General features: G+C 39.5%; 1 protein-coding gene across 1 annotated transcript in view; it reads right to left on the bottom strand.

Moving 5' to 3' along the window:
* NRXN3 (neurexin 3) overlaps nucleotides 1-16,452 on the bottom strand; it is a 1,723,724-nt gene that overhangs the window by 920,850 nt on the left and 786,422 nt on the right. The window contains exons 11-14 of the mRNA XM_023726412.1: nucleotides 10,853-11,234; nucleotides 9,910-10,100; nucleotides 8,836-9,009; nucleotides 4,539-4,580 (exon numbers count right to left, since the gene is read on the bottom strand). Of these exons, the coding sequence (XP_023582180.1) occupies nucleotides 4,539-4,580; nucleotides 8,836-9,009; nucleotides 9,910-10,100; nucleotides 10,853-11,234 (789 nt within the window). The remainder of the gene's footprint in view (nucleotides 1-4,538; nucleotides 4,581-8,835; nucleotides 9,010-9,909; nucleotides 10,101-10,852; nucleotides 11,235-16,452) is intronic.

Raw genomic sequence — 16,452 nt, 5'->3', positions numbered from 1 at the left:
TCTTCTTCAAACCGAACAATCGTTTAGCTTAACTAGTAAAAAAAGGTCTGCCTTAAGCATTATGCTCTTTTAAGAGCTATCTATATGAGTTGACAACAGCAACTTGAAAGATAGGATGGGAAACTTAGGGGGCAGTGAGTTTATGTTAAAAGGGAAGAACAACTCAGAAAAGGAGGGTGAGAATGGTTGCACAACTGGAAGAATGTAAACAGTGTTACTAAGTGGTACCTGTAGAAACTGTTGAATTGGTGTATGGTTTGCTGTGTATATTCTCAACAACAACAAAATGAAATTTAAAGAAAAAAATAGTCAATGCTGCTTTAGAGAATGTAAACTGAGGCCTCATTTTCTGCTTTTGTTTATTTTCCCAGCACAGAGGTAGTGGCCTGTTGGGAAGTAAAGCCCGTTTCAAAAAAGAAGAAGAAGAAGAAAGAGAGAGAGAGAGAAGGGATTTCAAAGGCCAGCTAACAATAAGACAGGTAATTTCAAATTTGTTGTTATTGCTAGTTGTCATCGAGTCGATTCTAACAACCTCATGTGTGCAGAGTAGAACTTCACTCCACAGGGTTTTCAAGGCTGTGACCTTTTGGAAGCAGATTTCCAGGCCTTACTTATGAGGTGCCTGTGAGTGGGCTTGAACCATCAACCTTTTAGTTAGTAGTTTAGTGCTTAACCACTTGTGCCACTCAGGGACAAGTTGCTTTAATAAACATTGTGAAAATATCATCCAGAGCTTAGTGAAATAGTATTAATATGAAAGCTGTCTACTATAAAGTCAGCTCTGAGGACACTCTCAGACATTCCCTGGTTTCTACTTTGGGAATAAGCACATCCAGACCCACACCATATGGCATAGTAGTGAATAGGTCATAGGTTTTCAAATCCAAATTTAACACTAACAATGTGAACTTGGGCTGGCTATCTAAACTCTCTGAGCTTCAGTTCTCCCATCTGTATAATGGGGAGAAAACTGTTACACCTGTTACATGACATAAGGATTAAATAAGCTAACACGTGCAAAGCCTATAAAGTCATCCGTGAAATGGGAATAATAATACCTACAAGGCAAGGTCATGGTCATCATGGAGATACCATATGCCAAAGCCCTTAGCATGTGCCTACACCATGTAGATGCTCAATGAAGGGTATTATCAGTTCTGCTGGAAAGGAAACTTTCTGTCCTCTCATTTAAGCTGAGTGTGTAGTTAATCAGGAATTCAGAAAGAAGACAAATTAGGGTCCAAAACCAAAAGCTGATGCCGTTGAGTTGAGTCTGACTTGTCGGCCATGTTTATACAGTTCCCTTGTGACAAATCTTTCTCTCTCATGCGCTGTTGAGGGACAAGAGGCAGGAACCATAGCAGGGAGTTCAATTTAATTCCTGTCTGTCTTGCTGTTTCCTGTAATGTAAGCTATTTTTGAAGAACTGATTTCTAACAGAGCAAGTACTGTAAATGCTACTCTTTATTCCATAAAATACAAAGGAGAATGTGATAAAATGAAGTTTTGGAGAACATGAGGTGGGGAACTATGTTTCTCATAAACTGGAGGATCCATTTAATAATTAAAGAAAGTTGGAGAATTAAAATTCTCTTTCCCACTAGAGGTGTTTGGCTGGTGCCAACTCTCATCTAAAATGCTGTGAAAACATCCTCAGGTTTTCAAGGCCTCCAAACTCACTACATTGGTTGATTTTCTCAAAATAGGCAGCATTTAGTGCCCATATCCAACCAATCCTGGGTGCCCCCCACTTGCCTACCGTCTGGGCAGAGGGACAACTCAGCATTTCTAGAAAAGAAGCCAGTCAGCTCCAGAAATAAAACCCGTGAAAAGGAGTCATAATGGAAACTGTGAGGAAAACATCCTGATTAATCACCCAACCTGATAAGGAGCTATTCTTCTATTCCTCGTAGTTTATGACTCATCTGTCCCACTCCCCACAAGTCAAACTTAATATTTCTCCTATAGTTCTGCAGCCACTACATTTTTTGAGCTCTTTTCTTCTACGGCCAAGCTTTTGGCGAAATTTCTCCTCTCCAGGAATGCTCCTCTTGCAAACAAAAAAGGATTGAAAAATTACTTCTGAAAGGAATGTAAAAATTGTCATTTTATCCAAAGGAACCTGGGGCAGAGACTGCACCTCAGCAGTGCAAAACCCCTCGTGTGCCTGAAGGGGACGCTGCAGTGAGCTCTTGCTCTCTGTCCTAACGTGGAGAGATGCGAAGAGCTAGGCTAAAACCAGGAGAGTCAGTGAAGTTCTCCTTGACACATTCTGACATAATGTGTAAATGTGTCAGTATGAAATAGAGCAACAGCATAAGCGAAAGCAAGCAGGAGAAAGTTCATTTTCTTCCTCCTTCCTCAGAAGTTTTCACCTGGGATGGAAACTTGTTCACTTCCTTGGCCAGGTAAAGTCTCAGGCATCAGACTTCCATCTCCTCTGTCTTTCCTATTAGCATTGAGTTGATTCTGACTAATAGCTACCCTGTAAGAACAGAGTAGATCTGCCCTATAGAGTTTCCAAGGCTGTAAATCCTTACAGAAGCGGACTGCCACATCTTTCTCCCACAGAGCAGCTGGTGGGTTCGAACCGCCAACCTTTTAGTTAGCAGCCGAGGCTTTAACCACTGTGCCACCAAGGCTAATTCCCTCCCGACTCCAGCCTCAGCTTTCAGTTCCTGTCCTTCCGATCCACTCTCCACGCTGGTGCAGTGTGATCTTTTTGTTGTTGTAAGATGCCATGGAGTCGATTTTCTACTCATAGTGACCCCATGTGACAAAGCAGAACTGTCCATAGGGTTTTCTAGGCTATAATCTTTACAGAAGCAGATCACCAGATCTTTCGCCCGCTAGGCAGCTGCATGGGTTCAAATCACTAACCTTTTGGTTAGCAGCCCAGCTCTTAACCATTGCACCTCCAAGGCTCCTTCTGCATATCTCTAGCACAGCAGTTTTCACTCTGCATTATGATTAGTGGCTAATCTCCTACTGAGCTCCTTGAAGTCAGAGACTGCATCTCATCTGTATCCCTGGTACCTAGCTGAGGACCTGATACCTAGTAATAGCTGACACTCAGTTCCTTCTAAATTAAACAACATAGTCACTGCAGAGGCTAAAAACAAACAAAAACACCCTAACACAAGAGGAAGGGCAAGCTGTTGACTAGTCCAGCATCCAGATTCATTATGCTACTTCCTATACCTCATCGTTATATTTTCTTCTGAACACCATTGCCCTTCACATTTTAGACTACCTCATTTCTTTGTCATATGTTTTTAACTGTACTATCTGCGCCCACAGGTTGTAGCTGAAAAGGCCAGCTTATGAGCAATGGTTCAAACCACAATGTCAGGAAAATAATAATTAAAGGCATTTGCATCTTAAAGCTCTTTTGCTATAACACAAGGAAAGTAAGGTGACCCAGACTGATTAAAAAGAATAACAACTCCTGCCACAAACAAAGAGCATCAAGCCATTACAAGAGGTTGTATCAGTTGATGTCCACCTGAAAGATAGACACTTGTTCTAGTTTACCTATATGGCATATGTAACTCATAACAAGTAAGCCACAGCAAAGTGAATAATCTTTTGGTGAAAAACAACTTTCTAATCTAAAGCTACCATTGCTTTAGGAAATTCTAACAACTGACTTTCAGCCAAATGGCACCTAAAAAGAAAACCAACCAAAAAATGGGTATCTAACAAAATGGAAACATGCCTGTTCTCCCTTGCTATTCCGAGTCAAAGTGGCCCAGCAGAACAGCAGTCATGGGCCATTACTCACATTGGAAGGTATCTCTTGAATGGCAGGAGAAGTAGTCTCTGCAGCAGATATTCGCTGACATCTCACATGCAGGCATTTTACGGGGTATTTGGGATCAAAACTGACAGATCCTCTCCTTCCCCAAGAGTACCTTTTTCTTTAGATCACAAAACAGGGAATTAAAGGGCTCAACCAAAATCCCTGGCAGAAAACATAAATCTCTAGAACATTTTAATGATGTTAAATCTCCCAAATGCCTAAAATAAATTTCTTTAAAATGAGCTGAGAGAAAATGGCATTCTCTTTCATAAGGCCCAAGTATTCAGTGTCCCGCTCTGGCATATGACCTTCCTGACCCAGAAAATAATAAATTAAGAACTCAAATGGCTTTTTAAAAAATTTCCTCTCAAGTGCTGTCTTTATCTATAGTGAACAAATAAAAAGGAGCCAGCCCTTCAATGGCAACTACTTGGAGAAGCAATAACCACTTCAAGATGTGGACTAATGTGTATATGAATAGTCACAACATAGGATGCTGTCAAACCTCTTTGGTGCCGCCCAATAGCATCATGCTCCCAGTCCCATGAGGTGTCCCCTTTATCATTATTTTCCATGCCTTAATCTAGGTGTTCCACAGCCCTTTCTGAAGAACAAAGGGTTCAGCCCCCTCCCCACAATTGCTGCTGTCCAAGAGGTGTGACAGCTTGAAAACTGCTGAAGAAGAGATACCAAGGGTTACACAGGGCATCTTTCAGTCCAAAATGGTAATGGGAACAAGAGCCTTCTCTACCTTGCAGGTCAGCTTTGGTCAACGCAACTTTGTTAGCAAAAGAACAGAAAAGCGAAAACAATAACCAGAGAGGTTAGTAAGAGGCAGAGTAAACCAGGATAACATTACAGAAATGAAAATGCAATTGGCATAACCAGCATCACCCAAACAGACAATCAATATGCTCTACAGGTTCACCAGAGACAGCACGAACAGGGACGCGCAGACCAGGGGCAGAGCAGGCCTCCTCGAAGCCAAGTCAGCAGAGCAGGGCAAGGGACATATTGGACTTGACAAAGCACAAGCAATGGGTAACAAGAGCCTTCCCACATTCACACAGCCAACCCCAAGGCATACGGTCCAGAAAAGTGATTTTTTGTCAGTCAGGATAAACCTCGAGAAATAAGGATAGTGCATGGCCAGACTGAAAGACACATGTGCAGAATCAGACAGAGCCCACAAAAATAATTCTGAACATTTAGGCATTGAAAATGGCAGAGTCATTTGGGAGTATTCCTTGTACCCTACAGCAAATGCCACCTAGAAATGTGGCACTAGAATCAGGCATTTTTGTCAAGATGATTTGGGAACACCAAAGAGCTCATTTTGTTTAATTTGTAAAAATATAGCCAAACCAAAATGGCTGTGGGCAAAAGGCACCAAATCAGTGTCTTTTTTATTTATTCATGCCAGTCTCAAAATGAACCACGTGTGTTTCTCTCAGATGTTTACCATCTGGAATGGTGGAATAGCATTTCTAGCCAATTCATGTCTTGGTCTCTTCATTAAAGCTGGCCTCAAAATAGGAAGAGATATTACCAGCCAAGTATTAAATCAGACATTTAAAAAAAATTCCTAGCCCAAATTAAGAGGCCACAAGTCATAGCTAGCTGTTGGCCAGGAGTTGCCCAGAAATTGCACTTAATTTATAAATTACACACTCAGCACATATTAGAGACATCAAATCAAAACCTAGTTCAAGACTCTCTTTTTTACTAAAAACAATGGAGAGCCAAAGAGAAGTGGCTTAATATGTTTTAAAAAATTTTTTTTATTCTTATACATTTTATTTTATCTGCTGTCATGGGTCAGATATAACAGGGAAAATGATATATTTACTACTTAGGGACCTTAAAGCCTCATTACCAATGATCTTGCCAAGAATATGTGCTATAACCTGGCTAGTGTGCCCCCACTATGTGAGAAATAAACACATTTACCATTTTGAAGAGATCCAAGGCTCAGTTCTTAGAAATGAAAACATATCCCCTACCTGTGTGTTATTCGATACATAAAAATGATAGATTCAAGAAATGTGTTTCATTTCCAGTGGTTCTCATAAAGTCTAACACTCAAAAGCCTTTTTGGAGTGACATATGCATGAAAGATTAATAATACCAATGGTATCTTTTTGCAGATTCTCCAAGATTTGTGCCCTTCTTTTTCCTCCCCACCATCTTCTATAGATTCATCTCCATGGAACCCTGGAAAGCTCCTGGGATCTCTTACAAGGGCTTGTTCACAATGGTGTCAACTTCCAATGACAGTAATTTATGCCTTAACCCACTTTTTGGCCATTTTTCCTGGTCACTTAGGCTAATTATCCAAGTCATTTTTGTATAATAAACAAGGGCCTTCTTCCCTCAGCACTCATCCTCCACTTTATCCCACCCAGTGGGGCGGTCATAATGCTCGATGGGTAACCATCATAATTATCTCCATGGCAATAGAGTGCAGTGTTATTAGGCCCATGAGACTTGCCACAGATTCAAACAGTAGTGCCATCAAGTCACAATATCCGGCTTTGAACAATCATCCATACCCAGAGGAAGATTGGAATCCACCATAATGCATGTGATGAGTCATACTAAACTGCACATAGAGCTGTAGGTAGGAATAAGAACATTTCCCCCAGTTTGATGGGTAATTTCCTTTTGTTAATGCATTCAGTGCTTTTTTTAAAACTCTCTTAAGTAGGATCCTTCCCCTCACCCTTTATACTATACTTTTTAATCCAGTTTTATAAAACGAGTTTGCTTAGATCTGCTTTCAATCCAATATTAAAGTTTTTTTTTTTTTACACCAAATTTTTTATACTCTATAGAGCTGTTTCCAATATAGTAGTCATAGTCACATGTGGCTATTGTGAACTTTAAACGTGTGTAGTATGAATTGAAATGTTCTAAAAGTATTAAGCTACAAATTGATTTTGAAGACTTAATATGAAAAAAGTAAACTATCTTATTGATGATTTTCTCACATTAATTACATGCTGAAATGATAATATTTGTATATATTGGATTATGTTAAATAAAATTAAAATTAATTTTACTTGTTCTTTTATACCTTTTTTAATGTGGCTACTAGAAAATTTAAAATTACATATGTGACTCAGTTTATATTTCTACTGGGTAACATTGCTAGAGAGTTAAGTGGACAGTTCCTGTTAATTTTTTAAATAGAAGAACTGATGGCATGATAAAAAATATTTCACATTCGAACAGTGCCTTACACTTTTTTGATATGTGCTTTTATATGATGTTTTAATTTGACATTACTAATTATTCCAGAATAACTGGAATTACTGTTATTCTACAATATTCTAGGCTAAGATACTCGATTTAATTCCAAATGCTGACTCTATCCCAGGATTTCCCTTTAACACCTGAAAGAACTGATAGCAGGCCAATGCAACAACAACAACAACAAATCTTGAGTTGAAGGAAAGTGTACATTCCCAAAAGCAAATTACAAAGTGGTTACTTTGAGTGCTTGGTGGAACCCTCTCACCACCACTACCACAAACACACACACACACACACACACACACACACACACCCCATATTCGGCCAACAGAATTTAAGAAATACTTATGGCTAAAGGAAAAATGGAGTGGGTTATAGGGACCATCAGTCTTGTTACTAGTAGAACATAGGAAACCGACTCCTAGGCAAAGGGGAATGACTTCTGAAACTAGAAATCAGCCTGGGGAGTTGATGAGAAGCTTTTATAAAAATGTGCTTTAAGGTGGTGAGCAAACCTAGGTGGGAGCTGGTTAAGAACAGGAGTGATAAATGAAGTTGAACACTTAGGAGGAAACGAATGAACAGGTTTGATGCGGTAAATGAACAAGGAACTCAAGAAAGCACAACAGATTGCACAAACAAAGGACCATAAGGCTCAGCCAGACGAAAGAATGCATAGATCTTGGTGACTGGTCAAGATCCAACCTCTTTGCCTCTCAAGTTCCGTAAGGGTCACTTTTCAGCCAGCCCAAGGCTGAAGGGAATTCAAAAGAGACTTACTAGGGAAGGCTGAACGTGTTTACCATTGCCCTCTGCTGGTTAAAGCTAGACTGCTTTTATTGTAAAGATCTCTTGGGCTCAGAAAAACCTGTAAAATTATGTTAATATCTCAAGAGACAGTCAATCATCTACAGAAATAGAAAGGCTAAGCACAGTTTGCTTTGCTTTGTGAGTAGGTGTGTAATGTTATTAGATGTCTCACATGAGATAATATCTGTAAACAATAATCTTACTTCTTATTGAGCACCTACTATGTATCTGGCATTTTACATACATGTCTGATTTATGTACATTACCTTCAAAGGTAAGTTTTATCACCCCATTTTACAGGTGAGGAAAATTAGCTCAGAGAGATTAAATACTTTGATAAATTCCATATAGCTAATAAGAGCTACATCCTAAACCTGAATTCAGGTCTTTCTAACTCCAAAGCCCAAGCTGCCCCAATGCACCACACTAAGGAACTGTCTAACAACGCCCAACATCTAGTAAGTACTCAATACATTCTAGTTCCCTTTCATTATTATGGCATTCTGACACTTTTCCTGCCTCCTGTTAGATTTGCATTGAGTAATGAAGTCACTATTAGCAGAAATTAGAAACATTCTATTAATGGTGACACTCATATAAAAGTCTCCGATTTGCCACTCCCCATGCATTAAAACACAAATATAGATAGAAATCCCTGGTGTCCTTTCAGCCATTCTGCAAGCAAAGGTACAAGGTGGAAGGAGCCTAATGTCAACTTCTGGACAGGTCCTTTAGCGGCAAGTATGTGATGCTCAGAAGACATCTGCCAACATACATTCCTGGAGCCTGTGGCACATGTCTTGACATACTCAACCAGTGACGGGAGGACACCAATGGCAATGAGATTTCGGACGGCAAATGAGAATGAGAAACGACTGGTGGAACTAAGGAAGGAGGCACTGGCAGAGGCAGCAAAGAGGCTTGGTGCTTGCAACAAGGCTGTAGCTTACATAAAGAAAAGGTTGTACCTTCACAGCCACGCTCTATCTGTCCACTCCGATGGAGGGCATCATTGATGAGGTCTGGCAGACGCCCGTTCAAGTCCACTGATGCTAGACAGCCCTGAAAGCCATCCCGGGAGGCAACGAGCTTTGGAAGGTTGCTGTACATGCCTTGTGCCAGACCAGCCATGTAGAGATCACCTGAAAAGGAAAGTAAGTAAGCAAAGAGAATGAGTAAAGGATATGGAAACCATGTCAATTAAAGGCAATGAACTTGAGGCTACCCGTTAGATAAAGGTAGTATCCAACACATAGTCTCAGTTTGGTTTGGTTTTTGGTTTGGTTTTCAAAAACTATTTTGGTTTGGTTTTTGTTTTCAGATGTACTAGAAAACAAAAACCAAATCAAAATAAAACCAAGTTAAATAACTACCAGGGTTTCTAAATTGTAAATAAATAAATAAATATGCATCTTTCATTTTCCATATGCCATTTCACAAATTTTAATCATGATATTAATTCTGTGAGATAGGTATTGCCCCCATTTTATGATGAAGTAAAGTTTAACAACAACTAAAAAAAAAACATTTATTGAGTGTTTTTAATGTGCTTGTTACTGACAATATGCTGAGGGTTTTACAGACATTATTCCATGAAAACTCCCAATAATCCATAAGTGTAGTAACAGTTATTATCCTCATTTTTGAAAATAATATACTGAAGCTGAACAAGGCTAAGAATTTTACTAATGTCACTCAGCCAGTAAATGATTCAGCTGAGATTCCAAGGCCGATATTCTTTGCACTATACTATGGTCCCTCCACATGCTGAATTATATCATACTGTAATTTGTAACCTCTTCACTCAGTCCCTCTACAGTAAGACATTCCAGAGGTCTACAGAGAAAATGAAACATTCCTTAAAGAGTGGTCTAATTAAAAGCTGAATAAATTACAGAATGATATAATTCGACATTGTTAAAATAGGATATGCAAGATGTATCAAAAATGTATGGCACCCCTGACCTGTAGTTTGCCTCTGGAAAAAGCCTTTGGATTATAAGAAACACTCTAAGAAGGATAAACTTCTTTACAAGGTTTACCTTTCAAGTCCAGATTTTTGGCACCATTGATAACCTGAGTGACCACCTTGGTGTCCACTTTCAAACTGTGGGTGTTACTGTTGTCCCGGGTGATGACGACGTTGTGCCACTGGTTGTCATTCAGGGGGCGGTCACTGTTGCCTTTGATCACATTGGGACCATTTCCAAGGTCAAACACGTAGTGTATGTACCTAAGAGGGACAATAGCCATGTGATGATTTGCAATTCCCTGAAGTGGTTTAATGGCAACATCTGTGTAACCAACTAAGAGGACTTCAAATCCCTATGTTAAACTGGCATCAAGCAGGAGTAACTAACACTTAATTTAGGATTACAAAAATAGTCAGATCCTATTTTATAATACTTCACTTTCATTCCATACTCATACAGCCCATTTTTTTAACATTACCTAATAAAAATCCAGGGCCGCTAAGTAGGCAGGTGGTACTCTATAAAACACTAGGCAGCGACATTTATGTTCACAGCTAATTATAGAGTTGTATATTTTTGACCATTTTCCAGTATATGAGAGTAAAATGTCTTGACAAAAGGGCAGCTTTTAAAATTTGCATACATGATCTAATGGTAGGGCTAAAAATATCTATATTTCATTTCTCGCTATACAGTTTTGGAGGTTGCAGTTAATACTGCCCAAGAGATAGATACAACACCTCCCATAGCCCTCTATTGCAAGAATAGCTTTTAAAGGACTACATTTCATAGTAAAGAGACTGATAGTATTGAGTTACTAAAAGATCTTTAAATAAATGAATTTGTCTCTCTCCAGTAGAAATCATTATGCTGTTCTTCTAACCAATGAAGATGTTAGCATGTGTCAGGAATAGAGGGTGGGGTAGAATGGACACATTTTTTTCATGTCTATATTTTGTTCAAGGCTTGAGCTAAGATATCTAGTATAAAGTATGCAATCCCTTCCACTTACCCCTTGACTAGCTCAACTGCAATGAAGTCATTGCCGTCACCACTGTTGAAGAGAATGAAGCCATCAGCTGAGGTGGTCTTGAACTGGAAGAAGAGGTGCATGGAGGTGTAGGCCTGGAGGGTGGCCAGGCTTAGGTAACTGCTCTTGGTTTTGAAGGTGACAGGGTCAGCGATGATGTTCCTCAGTCCAAAACGGGCCTTCAGCTCACAGTAATCAATGTCACCATTTTTGCACAGATCAATGTAAAGCAGCCCATTAAACATGAGGCTCTGCAGGTGGCCAATGAAACTGGAGGGGACAACAGAGATGTAACGCTTCTCGGTCATGATACCAGTTTCAATATTGTGGAACTCCAAGCGGGTATGATCACCCACCATTGTACCTATGAAAATCACAAATGAAGTATAAACAGGACAAGTTGTCATGTTTTGTCATACTATATCTAGGTTCAACTTGTTTCTGCACATGATATTCAGTTTTCTTTGAGGGAGTTCCAGAAAACAAAATATCAATATAGTACGTACCTGACTTGACCTCATTTGGGGATCTGAGTACTGACTTAGCCCAAGTTATATGCCCTGTACCCCATGCTCTTATGCAGCCACTCAGATGCTCCATTGTGTAAAGAAAAATGTGAGATCATGGGTAATTCATCAAAGGATAAAATTATCAGTTGTCTCCATTCAGGAAACCAATCAGGCACTAACGTATACTATTGAAGAAAAATCTTTGTTGTCCTAGCCCTTGAAGAGACAACAAACAAGTTTTAGTCATTCACTACCAAATATTTCTTGCTGTAATAACTCACTACCTAGTACTTGTGGAAAAGGTTATATTGTAGAATATCTGTTGATTTTACCTGCCCAGCAACTGTTGCTTTTTCTGATAATAACACATACTTTTCCTTTAGGAAACTATCCTCTGCCCTTCACCTTTAAACCAACGTGGCTAGATGAAGCTGACCCTCTCCCAGTAATGACCCTTTCCTAGAACAATCAAGTTACCCAGGGACGACCACTCAGTATCTTTTTTCTCCCTAGCCATAAAATTTGGTCTAAAGATTAACAAAAAGTCCTCAAACTTTAGTTTACATCATAATCACCTGGTGGGCTTGTTAAAACATAGATTGCTGGGCATCACCCCCCCCAGATTTGAAGCCTAAGAATTGGTTATTTGTAACAAGTTCCTAGGTGATGCTTATGCTGCTGATCTAAGGGCCACAACTTGTGAACTATTGGATTAGCACACAACCCAAACCAAGCCAGTAAAATTCAGCTCCTGAGTTTTTGCTGGAACACTTTTGAAAGAAGCTTCCTCTGCAAGCAAGGCTTACAGAAAAGATAAGAAGAAAGCCTAGTGCTGCTAGGGGCCATTCAGTAACCAGAGGGACTGAGCCTGCCTGAGGAAAAGCCAACTCAGAAGACAAAGAATTGGGGAGAAGCAGTTTCTCTATGATGACGTCACCTGAGTGTCTGGATCCAGTCAGCCTACTTAGATTTTAAAATATATGTGGTAATAAATTCCGTTTTGTGCTTAAAACATTTAGGTTGGGATTCTGACACTTGCTTCTGAGAGATCTCCAACTGATACAAATGAACTATGAGACCTTTTCTGATCTAATTTATCTAAAAGTTGCAAAGGAGTGACTGGGGCAGGGGTGAAAAGGAGGGCTTGAAATAAAAGCAAAGCGACTAGAAATTCTAATAACAAAGCCAAGGAAAACATCATCTGAATGGCTGGAGCTGACTCAACATTTATGTAGATAAATCACACTAAAATTTAACAAATTATGCCCTAATGTTACAGAAAGGGGAAAGAAACTCCACCTTCCTCACTTCTCCTGTTTACTTCCTTCCAATATGGAGCCCTGGTGGTGTAGTAGTTAAGAGCTCACCTGCTAACCGAAAGGTCCACTATTTGAATCCACCAGCGGCTCCTCAGAAACCCTATGGCGCAGTTCTACTCTGTGCTATAGGGTAGCTATGAGTCGGAATCAACTGGATGGCAATGGATTTGGTTTCTATATGGAGGAAACTTTCCTAGCAAGACACTTCAGATATCTTTTCAGACCCCTCTCTTACAACTCTGCAGAGGAAAAGGAGTGGTATAACCTAAATGATTAAGTATAATCTGCAAAAACAACAACAACAAAAAATAAACATAGCTCAGCCCCTGGCACTTCCTGTTTCTCTTTGGGGAGTGGGGAGTGTGTTCAGGAAATACAGGTTCTACTCTACTATTCCATGGATTGAGTGTTATAGAAACAAACCTTGTTTACCCCAGTCCCGAGTTAGTGTCTGGGTGGGCAGTTTTGTCTAATTCTGAAGTTCAGTAGATGTAAGCCACATTTTTCAATATTAGTGTTACTAATAAAAATGATATTTAATTTGCATCTGCCTTGCTTTTTTTTTTTTTCCCAGAACTCAGGTACCAAAAGAAAAAAAAGGGGGTAGCTTAGTAAACTTCAATATCTAGACGTTTCAACCACCTCACACTCTTAGATGCCAAATATTAATTTTGCCTCCTTAAGGGTAAACTCAGACCTAATTCAAAGAATCACTCATAAGCACAAAAATTAGATTTATATTTTACGAGCCTCTGCATGGTATTTTGACTACTAAGGCTAAATCATTCTCCTAATATAAGCTAAAATAAAATAATGATGTTGGTTAACTTAAATATAAAACTGTAGTAGAACAAAAATCAAAATGCAACATAAATCTGTTAGCAATCGACTACCTTGGAAAAAGAATTACTATATAAAATTACTTAGTATTGAAAATTGGACTGGCCATAAAAATGCAAAGTAGCATAACCTAATGCACAGGTTTCGAATACTGAAGTGAACTGAAATACCCAATGTCAATTTGACTACAGCAGCTAATACCAGGGATGCGGCTGGGGCTGGGGCTGGAGAATGATAGGAAGGGTGAGTCACAGCCAATCTAATGGGGAATTCAACCATAATGATGCTGGTAGTCACATTAATTCTTATTTTAAAAAGAAATAAATAATCATCAGTGAGAACCAAGAAGTGAGAATGGGGTGATCCCTGGTAAAGACTGGGCTTCCGAATGCATCTGAAGGAACTATGTTAAACTATTTTAAAGTAAACTTTCAGAGGATTACAGTTTCAGGAGTTGATAGAAATTATGATAAATAAACCTCAAGAACTGAGGCGTTAGGACATTCTGCTCATTAGAAAATGAATTTTACAAAGCAAGGGGGAAAAAGAAAGTAAGGTGTTGACTGAGACAGAAAAACTAAGCAAGCACTTGGATACGTAGGAGAGGAGAAGCAAAGGACTGAATTTGAGGACTTATCCCAGGGACACAGACTAGATGGAGGTTTAAAGTGATTCTGAGAGTTTAGGAGGAGGGGCTGGGAAGAAGAAGGGGAAGTGGAGCCAAACTAGACAATAAATTGGCTTCATCAAGTATTTAAGAGCTCAAACTGCTAACCAAAAGTCAGCAGTTGGAATTCACCAGCCGCTCCTTGGAACCCTGCGCGGCTGTTCTACTCTGTCCTATAGGGTCGCTATCAGTAGGAATTGGCTGGACAGCAACGGGTTTGATTTGGTTTTCACCAAATATTAAAGGAACTCACAAAGGTTCCAAAAAAAGTATGGTATTACACCTTCTGTACTATAAAAGAATCCAGGAAAAGCATGAAATAAATTGTTTAATGTTTGAATCCTGTGCCAAATTAACAAAATACATTTAAAAAACCCTGAGTGTCACCTAATCAATATTAGTAACTGGGGATCTTTTTACTCATGTCCCCTGAAGGTTGTCGTTAGCCTAAAACTCCTTTCCATTAAAGGGCTAAATATATGCTTATTGATTGTAGCTGCTTTCATATTTGGGAAGAAAGAGGAATATCTCAGGAGAAAGATCACAAGGAAAAGCTGAGGTTACTGAATATTGTCTATATGCCAGGGACATGCCATCATCACAATAAAACCAAAGACAGGTTTCATTATCTAGCTTTAGAGATTAAGGCCTTTAGCTTAAAGATGGTAGGCAACAGGATCAAGGTTCACACGGGTGATGAATGACAGATGGCCAAACTGAACCCAGGTCTGCCTGATTCCAAAGCTCATCTCTTAACTTATACACTGTACTGTCTTTGGAGAAAAAAGCTTGACTTATTCCTCACATTATACCCAAGTAAAGTAAATGATAAAATGTCCATGTAGAAGCTGCTGTGATGAATTCACATTTTCTTCTCAGCGTCCAACTATCATAATGGGCATTCCATCTAATTCATGGCTAATGCGTTTAGCAGCTCTGCTAGGACAGCCCTACTGCCTTCGCTCCTACTCACGTGCTTACTGCCATATTTCACTGAGGGCTGACAAGCAGTCTACAGGTCAGCCCTCAGAGTGATGAAGCTTACTGGGGACGTAACTGATAGAAAAGTTGGGCCAAGTTCAAGCTCTAACTTCCCCGAGTCAATAACATACAGTGTATGAGCATGCGGGCCTCCCTGGATTTACATTCCAACATCACTACTTCTTAACTGGAGGGTTATCTAACGTTTCTGTACTCCAGTTTCCCATCTGTGAAATAGGGATGAATTTATCAGAATTAAATGGATTAATACTTACCAAGTACTTAGAAAAGTGCCCAGTGCTCAAACCTGTTACACACACCCATTGCCATCTAGTCAATTCTGACTCATACCTATTACTAATTATGCAGCATTCATTTTTTTCCTTTCTCTGAAAAGTTGTAATAATTTTATTATTTAACTTACTGTTTTTCTCTCTTTTATTAGACTGCAAGCTCCTTCTAAATAGGAACTAAGAGCTGCCTCTTCTATATCTCCCATAGTGATTAGCAGAGGGGTCTAAACACAGTAAGCATCTCTAACAGCTAAGAAGGGAAGTTGTCTTTCAGACATTTGTTTGGAGTTGTTGCTAGGTGCCATCGAGTCTATTTTGACCCACAGTGACCTTATGTACAACAGAATGAAACACTGCCCGGTCCTGTGCCGTCCTCAAAATCGTTGCTGAGGCAGCCACTGTGTCAATCCATTTCATTGAAGGTCTTCCTCTTTTTCACTGACCCTCCAACGTTATCAACCACAATGTACTTCTCCAGGAACTAGTCCTTCCTGATAACATGTCCAAAGTATGTGAGACAAAGTCTCACCACTCTCACTTCCAAGGAGCACTCTGGCTATACTTCTTCCAAGACAGACTTGTTCCTTCTTCTGGCAGTCCATGGTATATTCAACATTCTTTGCTAACATCAAAATTCAAAGGCATCAATTCTTCTTCAGTCTTTCTTACTCATTGTCCAGCTTTCACACGCATATGAGGCGATTGAAAACATCAAGGCTTGGGTCAGGTGCACCTTAGTCCTCGAAGTGACATATATGCTTTTCCACAGCAGATTTTCCCACTGCAATACGTTGTTTGCTTTCTTGACTGCTGCTTCCATGGTTGTTGATTGTGGATCCAAGTAAAATGAAATCTTTGACAACTTTCATATTTTCTCTATCATGATATTGCTTATTGGTCCAGTTGTGAGAATTTTTGTTTTCTTTATGTTGAGGTGTAATTCCTACTGAAGGCTGTACTATAGTCTTTGATC

Source organism: Trichechus manatus, unplaced genomic scaffold (assembly GCF_000243295.1).
Source record: "Trichechus manatus latirostris isolate Lorelei unplaced genomic scaffold, TriManLat1.0 scaffold00010, whole genome shotgun sequence".
In the NCBI taxonomy this organism is placed as follows: domain Eukaryota; kingdom Metazoa; phylum Chordata; class Mammalia; order Sirenia; family Trichechidae; genus Trichechus; species Trichechus manatus.
This window is presented reverse-complemented; position numbering and strand designations above follow the sequence as displayed.